This window comes from Elaeis guineensis, chromosome 16 (genome assembly GCF_000442705.2).
Source record: "Elaeis guineensis isolate ETL-2024a chromosome 16, EG11, whole genome shotgun sequence".
Classification (NCBI taxonomy): domain Eukaryota; kingdom Viridiplantae; phylum Streptophyta; class Magnoliopsida; order Arecales; family Arecaceae; genus Elaeis; species Elaeis guineensis.
In genome coordinates, this window is record NC_026008.2 from 43927859 (window position 1) to 43949852 (window position 21994).

The window sequence follows — 21994 nt, forward strand, 5'->3', positions numbered from 1 at the left end:
TGTACAAGGAATTTATCTTAATTTTATTGCAAGGGCTTCTATGCCCACCCATGTGCCCTGGCTTTTGGTCGTTGGACGGGCCGCTGCTTGAGTCAAGCATGGGCCCCACTCCCGCACATGGGCCAGACGCCCCATGCATAGCCAGTCATAACACAAAAATCACCACGTAAAAGCATGTGTGTACGGCTGCAGGTTCAATGTTGAGTCATGAACTACCATTTATCTCCATATGTATTTTTTGTGTTGCCCAATACAAAAAATGTTCCAAATAATAACAAAGTTGTTTACCCCACACATGGCACATATCAAAAATATATCTTCAAAATTATAAATTAAAAGAATTTTTACACAAATGCATGTAGATAATGTATTTTTTTTATTAAAATGTCGGTGGTTAAGTTTACTCTAATAAAATACTAGACGGGCATTTTTTTGCTCTTTATAATTGGTTAGAGTAAACTTTAAGTATTCTCATTAAATTTAAAAAACAAAACTACAAGAAGGTTTTATCTAATCGGTCATACAATCTAGTATACTTCAATTTAGAAAAAAAAATCATCAACAAATTTGTCCACCTTTCTTCATTTTGCTTCATGAATAAAAAACTACAACAATAAAAGAAAATATGTAAAAACCAAAATCAATATTAAGCTTCGAAAAAGAGAAAGTGAATACGAGAATTCATCATAAAAATTATATAAAAAAATAGAAATAGATAAACAGCAAAACAGGAGTATGTTTACCCCAATTTATTGTGATCTAATCACCATAGTATGTTTACCCCAATTTATTGCGGAACCAAACTACATTTGCAAAATATGATGCTCATAATTACTTAAACTACCTACATTCTTCATGCTCACAAAATAACTCTGATGTCTCACAGCACATTAAATCTGTTGGAACAAGCATCACATGTTTTTCTATATAGATAAAATGTTCAACATAGATTAGATGTTTGTATTTAAAGTTTTATTTGTACATTTAGGACTTGAGCTTGTCTTGTATATTTGAAATTGATTAGAATATGAATTAAATTCAAATAATAATATTTACTTAAGATGTAATTAGTGTTAATCAAATTCAATTTAACAAAACATCTAATCGGAGTTTTACTAACTCTCTAATATATAGGTTTCAAAAAAAGAATGAAAGATTTGAAAAAATCAAGAAAATTTAGAAACCAGTATCGATAGCCCATATGAACACTAAATTTACATGATAATTTGATCAGTGTCCCCATGATATAGATGCATAAATACATAGACTATGGACCACATTATCAAATCTACTATAGTATATTATGTAGCATATTATTTATTTTGTTCTTCCTTTATTTTGGCCATTTCAATGTATGTTTTATTTTCCACAAAAGCAATATCAAAATATTAACATAACAAGTCTTGGTTCGTTCTTTGCTTGGTATTTTTGCCTAAAGTTTTCTTTATAGTGGCGGTAAATTCATGGACCTTATATGACCTTTAGATTTTCAATTCATTATAAGAAGTCAGTATATTTTGAACAAGACTCATCATACTTAATGCATGCAAAGTTCATATATTATTAAACTATAGTGAAGTGTAACAATAACAAAAAAAGTTTTGAAGTAAAAATCTTTTAGATCTGTTCAAAAACACGCACAAGTGCCTCAATGTAAGTATCTTATCTATTTTCAATCATAGAGATTAGTATTTTAAAACCACGACCTGGCATCAACCATTTAGGGTTTTCTTTTCTTGGGCAATCAATCGTCTAGGGGTTTTCACAAGTGACACATGCATAGCCTTATTGATGGATATACTAGTCTTTTTTTTTTTTTCCTCTTTAGCACTCGAGTGAACAAAAAACTGAAGAGCATTTGTATTTAAATGCACATGCATAGCCAAATTCTGAGGATAATGCACTGGCCTTTTTAGTGTAGTGTGGGCTTCATCTGAAATCTTGTTGGGCCTGTAACTTAGAGCCAGGCAGCCTAAAAAATCTTAAATAGAAATCTTTGTGCACCATGTGCGGTGCAATAAAAATGACATAAAGTACACTATCCAATCATCTTAAAACACGTAGCCATCGCTTTTCAATACGCATTTAATGTCTACAGTTCTATTTTTTCATTTAAAAATTTTGAATCACAAAAATATTCCTCCTATTCTGAAAAAATTGTGACATCCTGCGGTCAACTTATAACTTTCTGTATACAGAAAGTCATAATTTTTTTTTTCAGAAGTCATAAAGAGGAAAGGATATTTTTATCATTGAAAATTTATGAAATTTTAAAATGACGAATATATCTTTCCTTTTTTTATAACATCCTGTGGCCAAATTATGAACAAGAAGTCATAATTTGACCGCAGGATGTCATAATATGATCACAAGATGTCATAATTTTTTCAGAAGAAGAGGTATATTTTCGTCATTCAAAATTTCAAATGAAAAAGTAAAATTGTAGGCATTAAATGTATATTGGAAAGCGGTGGCTATGTGACCCAATCAGATGGAGCGGTATATTTTTTCTATACTACATGTGATGTACAAAAAATTACTCAATATCCAGTGCCATTTCTCCATGGTTTACCCATTCCTTCCCATCAAAAGCTATGGCCATGGTTTCGTGCTTGCCCTCTCCAATTTCCAAGTACTTTATGATTTCCTTGGGGGACAAGTCTGGTAGAAATTAGACTCTAATCTCTCTCCAGTTGTCCTGAAAAAAGGAAACTACACCAACAACTTCCATGACTCAACGAATAAAAAACTTGTGGAAGCCATTGATCTGTATGTCATGAGCCTAGGTTTTCTAGATTAAGACTTGGTGGCATGTTGTGTTTTGTAGAAAGCATCAGCTCATCACTAGATGTATCACACTAAATGGAAGGGAACTCATGAAATGCCTGCACCTACAATCAAGTGGTCCAAGATGACGTTTCCTTTGCAGTGTAATTCAACAATCAGCCTCATTGTGTGCCGTTGAAAACAGTTCATCTCGCGATCTGTCAATATTATGGGTTTTATTTTCTGACCTTTGCTTGTTAAACACTAAACTTTTCAAATGGGGAAAATGTAATAGCTAGCTGTATTTTCTTACTCAAGGCCGATGATGTTAAAGACGGAGCACTGAACTACTATGCCTTCTTAACATCGTGTTCATGGATTTATACATGCTACGTGGCATGTTAAGATTCAAAACCTGCCAAATATTTATAATACCGCTCAACTAGATGGAAGACTCAAGTTGTTCTCTGTTGCAACTTTTGTGTACATGACTAATGAATATATTCCATGGACGTACGCTCATCTCCTAGACTCGGTCAACAGAGTTATTCTTCGGATCTTACGTTAATGTCTCCAAGATACTGCATGGTAGCCTAACTTGGAATTTCTTACTGCATCTCATGGGTTAAACCGATATGCAAATACACAATTATGTTACTTCTTATCTAGGTCATCAACCATCTACGAACTATAAATGATAGAGTTGACTAATCCTATTGCTTAATAAGACAGCATGCTGGCGTGGAATATCTAGGTTGACAAGGTCTGCAAGGGCCCTAAAAGTTATCCATATATAATTTTGATGTGAAAAATGCTACTAACCTTGGATGTCAAGGATCCGGCTGAAAGCTACGAGAGCTAAAGTCATCGAAAGAACTTTAGATAACAAGTCAATAATTCGAAGAAAGAAAAATAGATAAAATTTTTATAGTCGAATCGATTATGAAAGAAATTATGATCGGACATGCTTCAAAAATATCCATCAAAAGATGGGTAGTCGCGCGCTTACACGCAAACATTAAAATACTAAAAAAAGAGAAATGGATAAATTTTAAAGATATTTAAATAGTTTAAATAAATATTACATAATCATCTTTTTTGAATAAATATTTTAATATATATATATTGTAGATGATGATAGTTCAATCATAATTTTTTTCTTGACCCGATTATAAATTTTTTTTTCAAAAAAAATAGCACCAAGCCCGGCCACAAAACAGTATATTTATCGTATCGGCCTTACCAGATCAAAACCGTGTCCTCTCAACAGTATCTTCTTCACTTCTGACCGAGATACGATAGCAGTGAGTCTTGTCCACTTCCTTCACTCAGCCAGACCTCCATCCTTCTTGAGACAGTCTCAACCCTAACCCCTTTCCTCACATCTCTTCTTCTCATTTGATCCATCACTTTTACTTCTATTAATATGCAGTTCCACTGTCTTGCTAATTATGAAGGATCGAAGATAACTCCTACCATGGAAGCTGGTGAAAACAAGGAATCAAAGGCATCAGTCGATGATCCAGAATCTTCGGAGCAAGTGGATGGTGATGCCAGGGCCAGGAGGTTCTATGGGTGCATCTTCTGCAAGAGAGGCTTCTCCACTCCACAAGCCTTGGGCGGCCACATGAACATCCACCGAAAGGACCGAGCCAGGATGCGGCCGACGGCGATCTCTTCAGCTACTGAAGAGCCCGGTGAAGGCTCTGAGAGATGTGGATCTCAGTACTTGATCCCTAGCCATCAGTCCAGTTATCCACCGTTCTCCGAGTCGCTGAGGAATTATGCCATGTACTTCCCAGCATCAGCATCTTCGAATCGTGAGGTGAAATTGCCCAGTGATGAGGATGATCATTCAAGAAGGCCACAAGAGCTGAGTCTTTTTGGTGAGGAGTTGCATCCGGATTTAAAATCTCGTGGTGGTGATGAAGCTGTGGAGTATAGAGAAGAGAGGAAGATGGATGGCGAGGAAAAAGAACTGGATTTGGAACTCCGACTTGGTCATGAGCCAGAAGCCCGGTCATAAAGAGTATTTTGATTCGATATAGTGCAATTTGTTTTATTATAAAGTTGGTGTTGTTTCTTCACTTGGAAATAACGGCAGAACAAGAGAAGTTGATGACAGCGTGGTGCCAAGGAAAAAATATGTACCTTCCATTATCACTTCTGATGAATGAATGAGAGCTGAGGTTAGTGATGATAATGTTTAAAACTGAATGACCTTAGTAATGGAAATGTTAAATGATCGGTGGACACGAGACACATAAATCCGAAGGCATTTAATTTGTTGTTCAATTGCTTTCGTTTGTAAAGTATGTGCTCTTTGAGATCGGAAACCTGTTAAGCAGGCTGGAAGCAAGCAGAGATTAATATATATGTTGAAAAAATATTTTGTCATTGGTAGATGCTTCAAGCAAGCTTAGGAAACGTTATGAAGTTGCAACGGAAGGTCTCATTGCTTCAATGATTTGGATTTCAATATTTTTTCTGTAACTTCTCATATTTCAGAGGGTGGGATGGGTAGTGCAAGTGTTTCTCTGAAATATTTTGGTGCTCATCTGTTAAACAATGATTGTAATAAATGCTAACTTTCTTTGGATTAAATCCTCACACATATGAACAAATTGGACACTATCACCGAGAAATGATTTACGCAAAGGATCTCCTCGCTAATTAAGTGTTGGTGAGAGAATTTGTACGGCATCGAGATGCTGGAGTTGACGATGAAATGGATCTCTCGAGGTCGTGATTTATACAAAAATTCTGACTGAAGGTTGCTTCGGCGAGGACCTTCCGACGCTCAACTTAGAATTCCTGTCCAATAAAAAGAAGAGCACGAGAGGCAGAGTAATGACGTAACTTTTTGAAATTTTTTTTAAATCTCCTTTATAGATGGAGAGGTGGAGCTTCAATTGGCAAGTTGGTTGGTATGATCCCACGATTCGCAGGGTGCAAGGCTATCGCTCGAAGTTTTCGGGGTGTGGCGATTGTGGCAGTCTTATTAGTCCAGCGACAGCTGTTGCCTGGTTGACGTCGTATTTTGAATCGAGTGATCAACTGATTATTATGGTGATGAAAATTGGTCGGCGATGATCAAGAGTTGGTCGCTTTGTACCACCATCGAATTTGCTTAACGATGCATAGATGGTCAGTCGAGAATGGTCGGTCGATGAGGAGATATCGACCGTGATGAATAAAGATTGTCGAGCGGCGGTCGATAGATTTTCATCTGTTCAGAAGGCAAAGTGCCAATCTGACAGTCGCAGAGGACTAGCTCGATGAAAATTGTAATGGACCTGCACTCGACAAAGTCTTCTATTGATGAGCCTGCCAAATACGGACATCCACCCGTGAACAAAAAAAACTGAATACACAAATGAATTGTAATGCATTTTACTTTCCTACAATTGCTGATGACAAGTTGTAGTATCAAACAATATGTGGGAATTCGCTCATGCCCTTTTAATTGTCATTTGAGAATATCACAAACTTCCATTAGACTTGTGATTAGTGATTCTATGGGGCTTTATATCGGTTCTCTATCCAATCCCCTGGCGAGCACTTGGATGAGAATAATTTTGAGTGTCCAACACTACTGATCATTAGAAGTTGATATCAGTATGATTGGCAGCTGCTCCATGAACTTTCCCATTAGCCAACCATACAGGTTATTGGCTGGTTTATCCTGATTAGCAACTTTCACAAAATATATGCTGCTCTTTAGTTTCTATTTAATCAACTTAGTTTCATAAAATTAGAGGTTAGTGTTATTGGGTGTTCATCAGGAAGACGAGCCAATACCGTAATGAGTAGACTCCGGCTAACATGCAATAAAATTAGAGCCATATGGATTACATTAATAACCTGAGTCTAAGACGGCTACTGGAACCTCTGGGCCTGAAGATCTTTTAAATGGGTCTTGGTCCCCTCGGCTCGGATTATCCTTATGCGCTCGAGTTTGGGGTATATAAATGGGCTGGCCTGTGGTCTACTTTCCGATATAGCAGTGGTCAACTAGATATTATACATCTCTCCCTACAAAAGGAAATGTGTTCCCAAGGAAATGCTTGATTCAGTGCAGGGTAAATCACATTAATATTTTTTTTTTTCTACATAAACAACAAAGGAAATGAACCGCTGCTAGGAAATCTCGATTAGGGGTGAAGGGCCGTATGGCTGGATTTCATGTCCCTCTTGTAAACATGCATTTCAGCTGAGTAGGGATTTCAGTCTCCATAAGGTCTAGGTCCTTTAAAAAGGTACAAAACATATGTTGAATGTAATGATGTAGCTCCTTTAGAATTAGTTGATTATAAGCTCTACATATAATTCACCATACTAGTGATATAACAAGGAGAGTTGTGTACTTGTAAAGGCATGTTTATGCATAGAGTTCTATTTAATAATGGCTCCATTCCAATGTTGTTAATAGAATGTAGACAAAGTTCTATTAATAATGCCGAAGTATGCGTGCTTGCTCAAATGAGGGGGGGTATGCCCAAAGATCAAATATGATATTGATGGAGGAGACAAAATGATCATATTTGGTTGCACCATAATGATACTGTATGATAGTGATCACAAGTCATCTCTGGTACTCCTTAAATAATTACTTAATCTGATCATAGAAAATCCATTCTTGAAGATAAGTATCCAAGATCACTCTAAAATAGTAACCTTGAATTGAAATTTAGGATAAAAATATCCCTCAATTTAACTAGAAAAATTATAAATAGACATTAATATATTATTTAAATATTATATATTATATTATATCGATATCGATATGTAGTATTTATGACATATATTATATTATTAATCATATCATTATTTTATTATATTTTAAAATTATAATAAAAATATATTATTGTACTTTATATTTGTATTAAAAAATTATTTAATGTATTATTTCTATTTGCCTTATTTTTCTAATCCAAAAAATATTAGTATTAAAATAATAATATATTAAGTATAAATAAAAATATTAATTTTATAGTAAGAATGAATATATTTTTATAAGATTAACAAATAATTTTATGGAATTTATTAAGGATAATTTTAGTATTATATGATCAGAGATTTTGAATTTTTATAAAATACTAAATAAATTACTTATGGATATCCACAGATTTTTTATCACTAGCATATAGCATATCAAACTTGGTGATGTTAGATTATTAGGAATTAAATTATCTCAAAAGAAGAATCATCTGTGATCTAAGATCATCGTGATGATCTCATTTAGATCACCAAATGGGTTAAGAATTTTAGGTTCAAGATTTTTACAAAAGCCAATCACGTTATTCTGGTTGTGGTCTAACTATCTCCTTTGGTGCCCCATGTAGCATGCCAACACTCTATTTTAAGCTTGTTAAAGAGCGTGCAAAATAATTCTAAATCATTATGCTTAAATGCACTTGAAGAATTTGCTCCCTTGGGGCAAAATGCTTTAGGGAAACCCTATCAGACATCTCATAAAGGCAGTCTACTGTAGAAAGACTGCGCACCTCAATGAAGTCTTTGTACTCAGCATATTAAAATTCCAGGACATGGATGAATTAATTAATAATTAATTGGTTGGTGGTTTCCATCATCACATGAATTCTTCCAAGGGGAAGTCAGAACTGGATTTTAGAATACGACTGAGCCCCACAGCTCTGAAAATGAAGTTACTACTTAAAATCTAGATACTTAGACCACCGAAATTAGAATCATTTGCTAAATAAACGTATCCATTAACAATCTAGCAGATGTTCGCTTCAAAAGACATTCTAGTGGATGTACTCCAGCTTCATTGAGTGTTTGAACTAGGAACCTAGAGGCTTCCAACCCATTGTTGGCTCTAATTTTATATCATAAGAATCTTTTAAACACGATAAAATCCGGTGGTCCGCACTTCCCTCATTTTTTTTTTAATTTCAGAGAGCTAAGCTGGTAAGCTAGTGTTAGAGATGGTCCCCTTCCTATATGTCACTGATGGTTTCAATATGGATTATTAATGCATGCTTAGTGGATTCTTTTCATGGTTTTATTTGATCCACGAGATATTGAAAGTGATTGATTACGACCATAACCTTGGAATCACAAGAAATATAGAATGAAAAAACATCATTTCGTGGAGAAATTATTAGAAGAACCAGTTCCATTGGACCAGTCCAAATCTCGAAGTGTGCAAGATGAATGCTTATTTTTTTTAAAAATCTTGAATATTTTAAATACAAAGAGGTAATATGGTATGTAACTATTGGACCGGTTTACTGGACCTAGTTCATCTAATAATTTCTCTATTTCGTGAGCCTTGAGATGGAGTTATTTAATGGGTGCAACATATCTTTCCGATAGAGTTCATGGATTTGAGGCTTTACTATTTTTGACACAACTTGCACTGCCTTCCCATAAAATAAGCTGTGTAGGAGTACTTTATGCTTAATCCATGTGAAGAGTCATTCTTCATGCTTTAATTTATTCTTCGAGTGGTAGCTGAACAATCGATAGGAGACTCTAGTGAAAAGTAAGTTTTCAGTCATCAAATTCTGACATTGCTTGCATTAAAGATGGAAAAAAAGGACTCCAACGTTCACCCAATAAAGAAATGCTTGTTAGGAAGGGAACATGTGGGATTGCAAAGGATAGAATTGATCATACCAATTATGATTGATAACTGTTACCGACAGTTCAATCAAAGATGGAAATTTAAATCGTATATAGGAAAGCAAAATAAAGCAATGACTCTTTAATCTAGTTAGTCCTTTGGACATCATCTTGGGATTCTGAAAAATCAAACCCCTCCTATATTCTTAGCCTCAAGTTTTGAAATGTATGCAATATTGACATCTTTGGATTTGACCCAGCTTACCTAGCAATCGGAAAAGACCATCTAAATGTACTTCCATAAGATATAATTTTTTTCATTTTAAGTTTAGAATAATTTTCTATACAGATGCTACCAAGTCTTCCTGAGGGTAACCGATGCTACCTAGTCATTGTGAAAAACCTGCAAGATAAGTCTACAAGATTGACCCATGAATTTGAACTATTCTAATGCCCAAGAATTAAATATATATGGTTATGCCTAAAGTTCGATGTTTAATTGAACTATTCCAATGCCCAAGAATTAAATATAGTTATGCTTAAAAGTTCGATGTTTTAGTGATAAATTATTATAAGATAAACCTCGTTAGGTTTTGGAAGATTATTATTATTTTTCTTTTTCAAGTATCAAATTGTAGGGAAAGAAGGGGACAGTCAATCTTCAGAAAATGAACACGGAATTAGTTTATTGATTATTGGACACACTAACCTATAATTAGTTTATCATGTAAAAATTAACCTATTCAATACCCGTACAGCATCAAACCCTACTTGGTATGCGCAGAAATTTAGTTGTCATGAGTTGGGGATTGCGCCTTTTGTCACCAGTGTAGCACATGGCAACCCAGTTAGACAACCGTTGGTCAGGAAATCATCTCAAAGAAGACTGGCACTAAACATGTTCTTCATGCCATGTTAGATTTGGGTCAAGAAAGTCAAGCAATGTTCCTTTCCCTCCCGGAAATAAACTGATCATAATCTATCAATCAACAAGATTTGATGTTACTTTCCATGTTCCAACAACCTTAAAATAATTTTAACTTGTGAAGCAGTACTTAAGAAGAAAACAAAACATGTTCTCATTAAAGTCAATAAATTTGATGGACATTAACCTAGCCAACAACCATCAGTACTAACAAAAATCATTTTGAATGTGTCTAAGATCAGCAGTTTTTAAAGCAAGGGAGAAGAATGAGAACTGCATTATGGAGGAGTTGGGGTATTAATTTGTAGTCAACGGGAAGTAATTGGCAATTCGTTGATACTTTTATATATTGCTTGTGGAACATAGATTCAATGCAACTCTGAGAAGCCTTACTGACTACTAAGATTTTATGCTACACGATTTTGGACTCCAAGCATGGAAAAAGCTTAATCTTGCATGCTTCCAAGTCTTGGCCTTCTTGGCAGATTGCAAAAAAGTCAAATTATAAAGGAGTGGTAATGACAGCACATTTTTGGATACTTAAACAAATTAAGATAATACAATTGACGTCTTATATACTACAGATTAAAGGTGTTGGCTTTCATTTTGGAATGAAGACTAGGTTGCATAAAGTTGTCAAAATACTGATAGGTCTCTGGAAGCTCCAAGACCTTGAAAAGAAATGAGCTCGAAACAAAACTCTTAACATCTTAATTATTACATAAGGCTGTCTGGAGAATATTATTTCAGAAAAAAATTACATATAATCAGGTTTCAAAGATGAAACAACAAAACAAGAGATTTCACTCATCGAAAGAAGTATTGAGACGGAGCACCATATATTAAATCCAAAGAAAGATCAAAACCTGTAGATAATAGATGACTCCTTAAGAGGTGGACAAGGCAGACTTCGAACTTAAACAAGTCCAGAAATAACGGCAAACAAAATATATGAGCAGTTTGAGGAGTAGAGTTCCTTTTTGCCCTACAGCACAGAACCTGATACCTTTAACTTAATCTTTTAAAGCACATCGACGTGATTGGATATTGGCCTAAAAATTGTTATCATATATGAGAAATAATTCAAAATGATGTAAATAAATTGACCAAGCTTTCTTTGGAATGTGCAGTCATGAATTGTATGCAGTGTTTAAAACATCAGGACATCAAACAGAAAGCATTAGACTAATAAGAAAGGTCAATAATAGAATCATCATGGCAACTTTTAGGATTGGATTTTGTCTTTCTGGAGTGAACTATAACTGAAAATGAGGACAACTTTGCAATCTTTATGCAGATTTGACCACTGCTTTGTTTCATTTAGGAGCATATATTGGCAGCTGATACTCAATATATATATATATATATATATATATATCACACCTCATCAGTAGGAAGAAACTAAGCCAGTTTCCGTTCACTAAGCTAACCATGTCTTTATCTTATTAATTTATTATCAATTAAAACCAGGTAAAAAAATATTTCTCCAGAAAAGGTTGAAAAAAGACAACAAATATTTTCACCTTATTCGACATCAACTTCTATAATATCATTTTCAGTTTGTGATTGTTGAGATGTAGCTTGAATTCTGAACCATGTGTGGGGGTAGCCATCCTATGTATATATGTTGCATCACTGGCAAAGGGAATATACAGATTCTTACTAGTTGGAAGTTAATTCCATAAAGTTAGGGCTTGCGAAAAGCATGTATTTTTTATGTTGCATTTGTTACAACATAATTCATAGGATATTTCCAGCCATTGGCCATCCTCACTATACATTCATATTTGACTTGATTATCTGTGTCTCTGCCTTGCCAATACAATGTACTGCAAGTTGTTTGCTTAAGACTGCTTTATGTACAGTGTAATACTATTCTCAACAACATATGCTGGAGGTTACTTTTTCAAGAAAATTAAGGTATGGTTAACTCAGCCTGATGCATTATTGAGATATTTCTACTTAAGGCCACCGGCCGGGGTTGAAGAAGCAAATCTATGTTATTCTATTTGGACAAAACGACGGAGTATATCATGTTGAAAAAGAACTAGCCTTGTATATGCTTCAATCAGCTACCATGCAGATTAACAATCCCTAATATTTTATCAGTCTAGCTAGTTTTTCGAGTGGATTTTATCAGTCTAGTTTGGATAAAGAGAAAGAAAAAGAATATTTGGAAGACCTTGGGATACCTTTTCTATACTTGAAATTCCAAAATAACCTATGTGTTATTCATTCTTTATAAATTGGTCATCCTTTCAAAAACAAATAGAGAAAACGAAGGAAATAGGTTGAACAAAAGCACCTGAAGGTCTGAAGCATGAGTTGATCAAAAGGAGATCTTTCGTATACCCAAACATACTTTGAACTTGTTGGGTTTAGTCAGATGAATGTTGCATCTACTCTTTGTAGCAGAAGTAAAACTCTAAGGGGGATCAGAAATCATATCAGACTGACCAACAACACAATTTAAGGCTTTAGAGAACTTTTCTTAATGTAGCCTACAATCCCCTTCATCGCAAACAAAATCTCCAAACAATCATGACAGATCATTTTGCTTTGAGCATTTTGTTAAGACTACAAGACTTCTTAAAGATCAGCACTTAAATACCACATCTACAGACTATTTCTTAATAAAACATAAATAAGAGCTACCTCACCCCGAGCACTCCATTCACCAACATGTGTTGATGGCCATGACTCCATTCCTCCTCCAATAATTCATGCTTCCTCCCTTGTCAGCTCCGTCTCCTTCCCTCAGTACGGCGGCGGCCGCGCATGAGCCCATGCGAAGGCGTCGTGGCCCAAATTGAAGATGGGCAGAGCCGAGGGGTCAGGAAGGCCACCATGGCCACTGCCTCCAGCCATCCCCAGCGCCGACCCGCCTGGCAGCTGCCCTGGCCCCTCCTCCTCCTCTAATGGCAGTCTCTCATAGGATGCGTTTGCGAACGTCGATGCGACCACCATAACGGACCCTGCAGCAATCAAGGGGCCCACGACACTGCCCCCCACCACCTGCCCCTGCCCGCCGGCGAGGTAGACCGTCAGCCCGGTAGACCCCGGTGGTGAAGGTCCCGGCAGGAACGTCCCCGTGAGGGACAGGATCTCGAAGCGGCCATGGAGGGCAACCACAGCACCCGGAGCAGCCGGTTGGCGGAGCCCTACGTTGGCGACTACGCCGGCGCCGCTGAGCACGCAGACGCCGCGCTGGCGGCGGCGGGCAAACTGGGCGATGGAGTCGGCGACATCGGCACCACCTGCGACCTCCATGACGTGGCTGTGGAGGGAGTTGGGGCTGTCCCGGGTGACGAAGATGGGGGGCTTGGGCTTGTTCTTGGAACCCGGAGGGCGGCCACGGGGCCTGCGGCTGCTGGCCACGATGGCGCCCTCCTTTGGCTCGCCGCTGTTCTCCCTCTCCTCGTCATCGTTGGGAGCAGTGGCGCAGCCGCTAGGATCACCTTCTTTCGGGGGTGTCTCCTGGTTATTGGCACCGGGGGAGATGGAGACCGGTTCGGCTCCAGGGAGGCCCAGGTGGCCAGACCACCAATGGTTCGCCAGCTTGCCGGTATACAGAGAAGAATCCCTTCTTCTTCTTCTTCTTCTTCTTCCTCTTCTTCTTTTCTTCCTCCTCCTCTTATAGGGACTTTAATAGTCCTCTATATTTCCTTTATTTTTATTTTCCTTCTCCTCCTAATCTGGCTTTCATCACTCTAAGCATATGGACATGAATCAAATATTGAGGAAATTAAGAAAGCCCCCTGGAGAAAACATGGAGGAAGAAGAGAAAAGGGAGCTTTAATTATTAGCTATGGTGTGTTGGATAACTTCAGGAGGAAGAGCTAAGAGGAAGAAGAGAAGGTTTATTGTCTATGCCTTGTATCATGGAAAAGAAGTTTAAACAGCTAGAAAGAGCTACCATTATGGGAGACCAAGGAAAAGGACTGTTTTTCTTTAATATTTTTGGGCAACTATTATTATATTTCTAGGAGACGGTGTTGGAAGGATCCTATGCAATGTGTGTCTTGCATCACAGAGGGCTTTGCACATCTGAATGGGCGACACGTCCTCTATCTTGGAAATGAACGGTTGTCGCCCACCGGGCAATCCACAGTTAGTGGCATGCCATGCCAGCCATGTTTGGTACAACAACGTAAGGAGCATTGAGCAACAGCCATTCGTTGTTAAGATGGGCAATGTATCGCCCATCCAAACATGCAAAATCTTTTGCAGTGCAATACATGCACTGCAGATGACCGGACTCGGTGAAAGAGAAGGGCAATCTTATCTCTGATACTGTTCAAGCTTTAAAAAAAAAAAAAAAGTCAAGTGGACGTCAGAAAGTAACCCACAGAGAGAGAGAGAGAGAGAGAGAGAGAGAGAGAGTTTTGTTGTATTGTTTAGAGAAAACCCTTTTCCTCTTTACAGTTTGGGTTGGTGAGGCGAGATGTTGGTGATGAGAAGGTAGGCGGGTGCTATGAACTTGCATTGGAGAAAGTATAGGAGTAGAGGAGAGTGCGGTGGAAGTTAGGGTTTCATGTAGGAACGCGTGCCAGGGGGCAGGTGGAGAGCACGTCTCATTCTGAAACTTCGACATCCCAACCACACGCACGCACGCACATAAAACAGAGGACCTATGAATTTGTTTACTTTCTTTCGAGAATTCCTACTACTTTTAACCCTCCACAGAGCAAACCCTCATGGCCCTTGCTGTCTCACAGCCTTCAAAAAAAAAAAAAAAAAAAATTAAGGAAGTGTAACCATTAGTCAGGCACTTCTTTATCTATATCTATGCGAAGTTGTAAAATTGTTTGAGAGAGAGATAGAGAGAGACAACCTAGTGAGTGATGACTTCAAGTTTCTGATGTGAAAATTAAAAAGTATGGCACCAATCATTTCCACTTACATCCAATTATGTTTTAGTTTTCTGTGAAGGCTATCATTATATTTTAGTTGTCTGTACAGATGGAATTGGTCATTCTTGCAAATCAGTGAATGGAGAGATGCCCAACTCTAGATTATCTAACCTTTTTCTTTTAAGTAACGTACTGTTCTACTTCAGCTGCATAGTACTGATGTTAGTTTGGTTACAACTAATTATATAGAACAACCCAAAGCTTGCATTATTTAATTGCTTACTTGAACCTAATATAGATACTTCTACGCTTTTGCATCATAAGTATCGTACTTGTCCAATTATATAAATCGCTTCCCCTTATATCTTGTCATCCCTATAAAAATAATGCATAAGACTATGTCAGTAAGTTCAAAACACAAACTTATGGGCAATATTTCACATGTGAGGTAGAATTATTCAATGAGATTGAAGTATTCAATGGGAAGAAATTTGGCCATAACTTGGACAAATATCATCAAGAGGATGTAGGCATCATGATTCAAGAGATTGACATAACAACTTAAAGCAGGGAGGTCCTACTGTAATTTCTCAAAGAAAAAGGTCAGTTACATTCTCAGTGTAGCAGTGTTATCACATGAATACACAGTATTCAATATGGAAGATCCCTGAATATGATTGGAAAATAAATTTGTATTCAAAAAACCTTGATAGCAGAATCACATACTACCAAAGTTATTTCTAGGAATTTCCTGTGTGTATGGGTACATGCATGGCAGATTTGTAGGCCAAGAAATTATATTAAGTTTTCTTCCATTTAAGACTAAGCCCACAAGAAATTTTTTTTTTTTTGAGGGTTAAGCCCTGATGAATGGATGCCGATGAACAGTTCCTTAGACTTATCAATGCTGATCTATCAATTTAATATTCAACTACCTCCTTGTGTCGCACCAATTCCTCCAATTTAAGTCAACTTCCTCAGGCCACATAATAGGATTTTTGTTGGCATGAAACAGGTGAGCAGTAATCTGGTGAAAAGAATGAGAACCAAAGTTGTAGGGTCAAAATAAAATCTGATAGCTATATATCTTGGCTGGAGGATTTTGCTCAGTTTTTATATTGTATTCTGAATGCCTATTCTTAACTGATGCTGTTGGAGATAAACCTAGATATCTAAGAAGCTTTGACTGATGCGACCTACCATAATTTTGAGTTGTCATTCAATTCAACAAGCATATGTAGGATAGTGTAGTAATTTGCGGCATCCATACTTAATTAAAACAAGAAATGTATTCAACGTATAAGAATTTTCTATATGTTTTCTGGATGGTCTACCTCATACCGTCGGGGGTTGGTGTGTTTGAGCATTCAATTCCAAAAGTTTGTTGCATCTTGACCAAAATGTTAGGCATGTACCTGTTGGAAACCCTAAAATGCTCTATGAAATACAAATAGACAGCATTTAGCCAACTCCCTGTCTTTATTCTAAAAGATTAAACATAAATTAGCTCGAACAAATATTTATGTTGAGATCCTAAAAAATCTAAAAACATAAATAGTTAGCAATCACCAATGATCAAAACTGTTGGCCCCAAAATATAGATGAATATTTTGTCAAGTCTAATTCAGAAAGCTCACCAGATTTGATATAGATTGCTTTAGTTATTATAAGTAGGGTTGGATGAGATTTATAAGTGAGATTCATCACATCAAAAAATTGAATCATATGCCAAATTTTTAAAAATAATAATTTGATCATATAATATTCAATTTAGATGATATTTTTTTCTAAAAAAATCGAATAATATTTTAAGATCTATGATATGGCATCCCTCTAAGAGAGCCACACTCTTAGTAATAAAGTTCAAATTCCAATATTTGGACCTTGAAACATATTAGTCAAACCAAATAATTCTTTTCAAAAATAATTTTGACTGAAAATATCTTCTAATCCAAAAAGAATCAGGTGAAATGACAAATGATAATAAAAATTGAAATTTATCTCTTATAGAATTTTAGTATTTTTAAATTTATTTCTACTAATCATGACTAATCCAATACAAATTACGCAAAAGCAAACCTCACCTTTATAAATATAACTATATCTTTTAGTTTGTCATAATCAATAAAAGTAAAGGAGATAAAAATCATACTTTCATCAATTTTTTTTTTCTTTTTATTTTTGTTTAGAAAGATTCAACTTGAGCAGATGGCAAATCCTATCTTCTCCCCAAAGGAATCAGAGCCTAGTCACTGAAACTTTTTAAAGCTTCCTTCATCTACCCATTTATTCTGAGCATCTAAATGGCCTGACAAAGCTAAGCATGCTCTACGGAACGGAATGCCTCATGGGAAGATGTCAACAATATACAATTTAGAGATTCCTAAAAATGGTGGTCCATGGCACAACTTGCAAGTTCAACGGCTCCCCAACTTAAAGAACCTCTCATATGCTTCACTTTTAAATTTCCACTTGGCCTCCCGCACTCATAACAGGAAAAAAAAAAAAAAAAAGGAAAGGTAACAGCCGGAATAAATTAGTGGCACAGCTTTCGTGAAATGGATAACCTAAGCTTTGTCAAACTTAATATATGGTGCTGTCACTGAAATGGTACAATAGTACAGGTAAGAGGCACATGAAAAGAGGCAAATGTGCTCCAAAAGAAGATGCAAATCTAGTCCCGTGCAATTCAAACATTGTTTGGGTTAGCTTTTTATCTTTCCCACGTCCATCAGAGTTGCAGCTACCTCTGCCTGCCCAACCCCTCTTTATTTGTCACCCCTGCCAAAATCATAGGATTATAACGTCCAAAAATAGAAGTTTGAGACCTGAACTCAAGTTTAATCAGTCGACATGTGCCACCCTAACAAAATTATGCTTTGGTTGGTATCAAGGATCCGAAAGGGGCTTGAAGAATGTTTGATTCAAGTAGAGGCAATTCTATTTTTCATCTAAGAGATTCTTTGTGCACCGCGGGTGGTGTACAAAATCTGACATGGAGCACACCATTTTATTAAATTGGCCTGCATAACCATCACTTTTCAATACGTATTTAATATTTATAATCTTTTTTATTTAAAATTTTGAATGACGAAAATATTCTTACTCTTTAGAAAAAATTATGATATCTTATATCCATATTATGACATCCTACGTACAGAAAGTCATAATTTGACACAAGATAACATAATATGCCACAACATGTCATAATTTTTTTCAAAAGAGCATAGGTATTTTTGTTATTCAAAATTTTCAAACGAAAAAAAATAAAACTGCATGCATTAAATGTGCGTTAGAAAGTGACTGAACAAAAATGTCTCTTCCATATTATGATATTTTGGATCATATTATGACATCATACGTGTAAAAAATTATAATTTAATGTAAGATATCATAATATGCCATAGATTGTAATAATTTTTTTGACCATATTATGATCCTGCGTACAGAAAGTTATAATTTGACGTAGAATATTATAATATACCACATGATGTCATAATTTTTTTTTAAAAAAATATTTTAATTATTTAAAATTAAAAAAATAAAATTATAAATATAAAATATATGTTAAAAAATAATAACTATATTGATAAATCAAATAAAATAACATACTTTATGTTGAATTTTCTATATCATCTGCATTGTACAAAGAATTTCCCCTCGTCTAAGCATTAGCTATAGCAAGGTAACTTGATGTCAAAACAAGAGCGTCACCTACACTAACAAATGATCCAAGGACGTGAGGCAGAATAGAGTACAAGAAACTATGTTCACCAAAGGGCATATAAAAAACCATGCACAGTTTTATTTAAGATGATATACAATAAAGTTTTAAAAAGTCCAGCAATAGTGCCAAAGCTTGCAAAAGAACCTGCAGCACCCAAGCTTTGCACCCTGTCCAGGAAGCAGCAAGGCACCATACAACAAAAAGATTTTGCAACCGTATGCTAGACAGCTAATTACCTCTGATCCTTGCTTATAATTTTTTTTTTTTTTTTTGAATACAAACGATTGACCATACTAATTTAATACGAGAACAGCTCAAAAGATCAAGATACATAAAATTCTATAAGACCAATAGACAGTCCTCATCCTATCTCCACAGTCAGTCATCGGAGTGCTCAGCAACAAAAACTGCCATCCAATCTACCGTGGTATTCACTTTCCGATAGACATATCGGACTCTAACTGCAACAGGTTGACGAAGAAAGATTCAAACATCCCAGATAAGCAGATGAACCTCGAGCTGCCTGACATCTCCTTGAATCCAAGAAATGACAATAGCAAAGATACCCTCCAGGAAAATCCTTTCTGCATGAAGTTGCTACTTGGCAAAAGTGACATCTGCCCAAACAGCATGAAGCTCCGCAGCTAGAACCGAAAGCTCAAAGAGGTGAAAGCCACCACCCGCCAAAAGTCTCTCATTAGAGCTATGGATGACAAAGCCAGCTCCGCTTCTTCCGTCCCTGATACTACCATTAAATTTAACCTTAACAAATCCTGAGGGTGAGGGCTCTTAGAAAATAGATAGAACCCTATAGGTCGCTGCCGGGGTAGCCAGGGAGCTCCAGAGATCAGGATGTCAAGGGACGAAGTGACAGTATCAAACTGGTAGTACTCTTGAGCTAAACAGACAGCTCTCTCCAGTATCCGATGAGTAGGAATTACCTCACTATCGAAGACAAGGCTATTCCTCCACAGTCAAATCTGGTAAGCAATATAAGCTATCCGTCCACCAATAGTAGGCATCCTGTCAGTCATACTTTGATGGATCAAGCTAAGGACATCAGCCATGGATAAATGCTCATCTCCCATACGTAACTGCCCGTCTGTCTCAAATGACCCTCATCCTAGGACAACGCAGGATGGCATGCTCTGCAGACTAGTCCTCCATCCCACAGACCGGACACAAGGTTGGAATCTCCATGCCCCTCTCTCTGAGAAGTGTCCGAGTGGGAAGCCAATTTCAGATAAGTTTTCAAAGAAAAATCATCATCCTAGGATGAGTGGCAACTCTCCAAATCCAAACGGCCTCAATCCGTTTAGGAGGCGTCGGTCTATACAAATGAAAGAGATCCCTCAAGGGAACCCTCGGTAGCAGGAACATCCCCAGACCCTCGCATCCCAAGTGGGGTGCACCAAATCTGGGATGGCAAGGATCCGCTCCGTAAGTAGGTCCCCAAAAAGTTGAGTGATTTTCTATGCTCTCCAGCTAGAATCGTCTATAGTGATGAGGTTAGACAACCTCATGTGGTCCTTCACCTCATTGTTGACAAGGGTCAGCCAACGAGATAGAAGAATGCTCGAAATCCATGCATCCTGGATCATCTCCACCGAGCATCCATCATCGATCAAGCATCTGATCTAGTCCATCACATCGAGCTCCCGAGCACAAATCTCCCTCCAGATGAAAAAGCAACCCCGGAAAATCTGAATGGGAGTTTCATGGCTCCACCATCGTAGCGGGCTCTCATCACCCTACTCCACAAGCAGTCTGACCAGATTAGGAATCTAACCGCATGCCTGACAATCAAAGCCTCCCTCCTCATCAACAAGGATGGATCTTCAGGCCACCATCCCGCATATGCTGACACACCACCTCCCAGGAGAGCAGATGGACCCGATGACAATCGCACCCAGATCCCTATAGGAAGTTGCGAAACTGCTGCTCCATCCCTCTGATACAAGTAATAGAGATACTTGTATTAGCTAGCAGATAAAGTGGAATAGAGCTCAGTATCGATTTCCCCAGAGTCGTCCTACCTATGAAGGAGAGGACGTTGGCTTGCCATCCCCGAAGATGCTCCTGGATCCACTACTCAAAGGGCCCACTCTCAGCCTGTCGCAGATGATGGCCTGTGATTGGAACATCAAGATAGGTCAGCATCCATGATTGCTCCCGAATCTTTAGGATCTCCTTGATCGTCGATCTGATCTAGAGCTTTATCCTCGGACTAAAAATGACTACAGACTTCAAAATATTGACCAACTACCCCGATGTCCGACAATAGACCCTAATAATGGAGGCAAAGCACTTCGCATTTCAGGCCGAGGTATGTCCGCCAGCGGCAGACCAATACGACTCCAAGGCCTATCTCTGAACCGCTACTCTCAATGCCCTAGATAAGACATCAACGCATAAAATGAATAGATAGAAAGAGAGAGGACAATCTTGACGAAGCCTTACAGAAAAAAAAAAAAAAAAAAAAAAAATTCTATCGAAATGCCGTTGACGAGGATGGCAAAGCTCGGATCTTCGATATAGTATATGATCTAGTCAATCCACCCCTCTCCGAAATTCAACTCCTCAAACGTCCATCGAAAAAAAATCTAACTCATCCGATCCCCGCTCTATATCTAGCTTGATCATCATGAAACTGCAGCACCAAGAAGCTCTCTGACAATCATGCACTGTGGTTTGTTTCATTGTTCATCTGTACATCTTCAAACATGTAAAATAAGCCAACATGCATTTCTTACCTAACATCCAGCGCAGGACGAAAGCTTACCACCTAGAGAGTCAAATTTCCACATCAGGGTATCTAAAAGCTTAAGCCCCCAAAAATATTGAAGTTGTTGACCCCTCTTTTTGTGCTTCACGCTTTAATTCTTTTTCCTCGGTGGATTGACCACTTGTTAAGAGTAACACGTCAACAAACCACCCCATGATTGTACACACAAACAATTCCAATATGTGACGGCCTGAATTGATTTATAACGTTGACTTCAAAAGACCCCTCATGAGAATCATGGCTGATCAATTTGAGGCCTTCAGAAATTGGGGCACATACAGCTGGATACCTTTAATACCTCTTGGCACAGCAACCATAAGATTGAACCAGCTCATGCACCATTATAT

At 37.3% G+C, this 21994-nt stretch overlaps 2 protein-coding genes across 2 annotated transcripts; one reads left to right on the forward strand and one right to left on the reverse strand.

Moving 5' to 3' along the window:
- The first annotated feature begins 4243 nt into the window (after positions 1 to 4243).
- On the forward strand, positions 4244 to 4792 carry LOC105059229 (uncharacterized). The gene has a single exon (XM_010942459.1). The coding sequence runs from the start codon at positions 4244 to 4246 to the stop codon at positions 4790 to 4792; it is 549 nt and encodes a 182-aa protein (XP_010940761.1).
- A 7901-nt stretch (positions 4793 to 12693) lies between these two features.
- On the reverse strand, positions 12694 to 14876 carry LOC105059231 (AT-hook motif nuclear-localized protein 20-like). The gene is made up of 2 exons (XM_073249824.1): positions 14691 to 14876; positions 12694 to 13915 (listed from the first exon to the last, which is right to left on the reverse strand). Exons 1-2 carry the CDS (start codon positions 14874 to 14876, stop codon positions 13040 to 13042), a joined length of 1062 nt encoding a protein of 353 aa, XP_073105925.1. The 3' UTR covers positions 12694 to 13039.
- Between the last annotated feature and the right edge of the window lie 7118 nt (positions 14877 to 21994).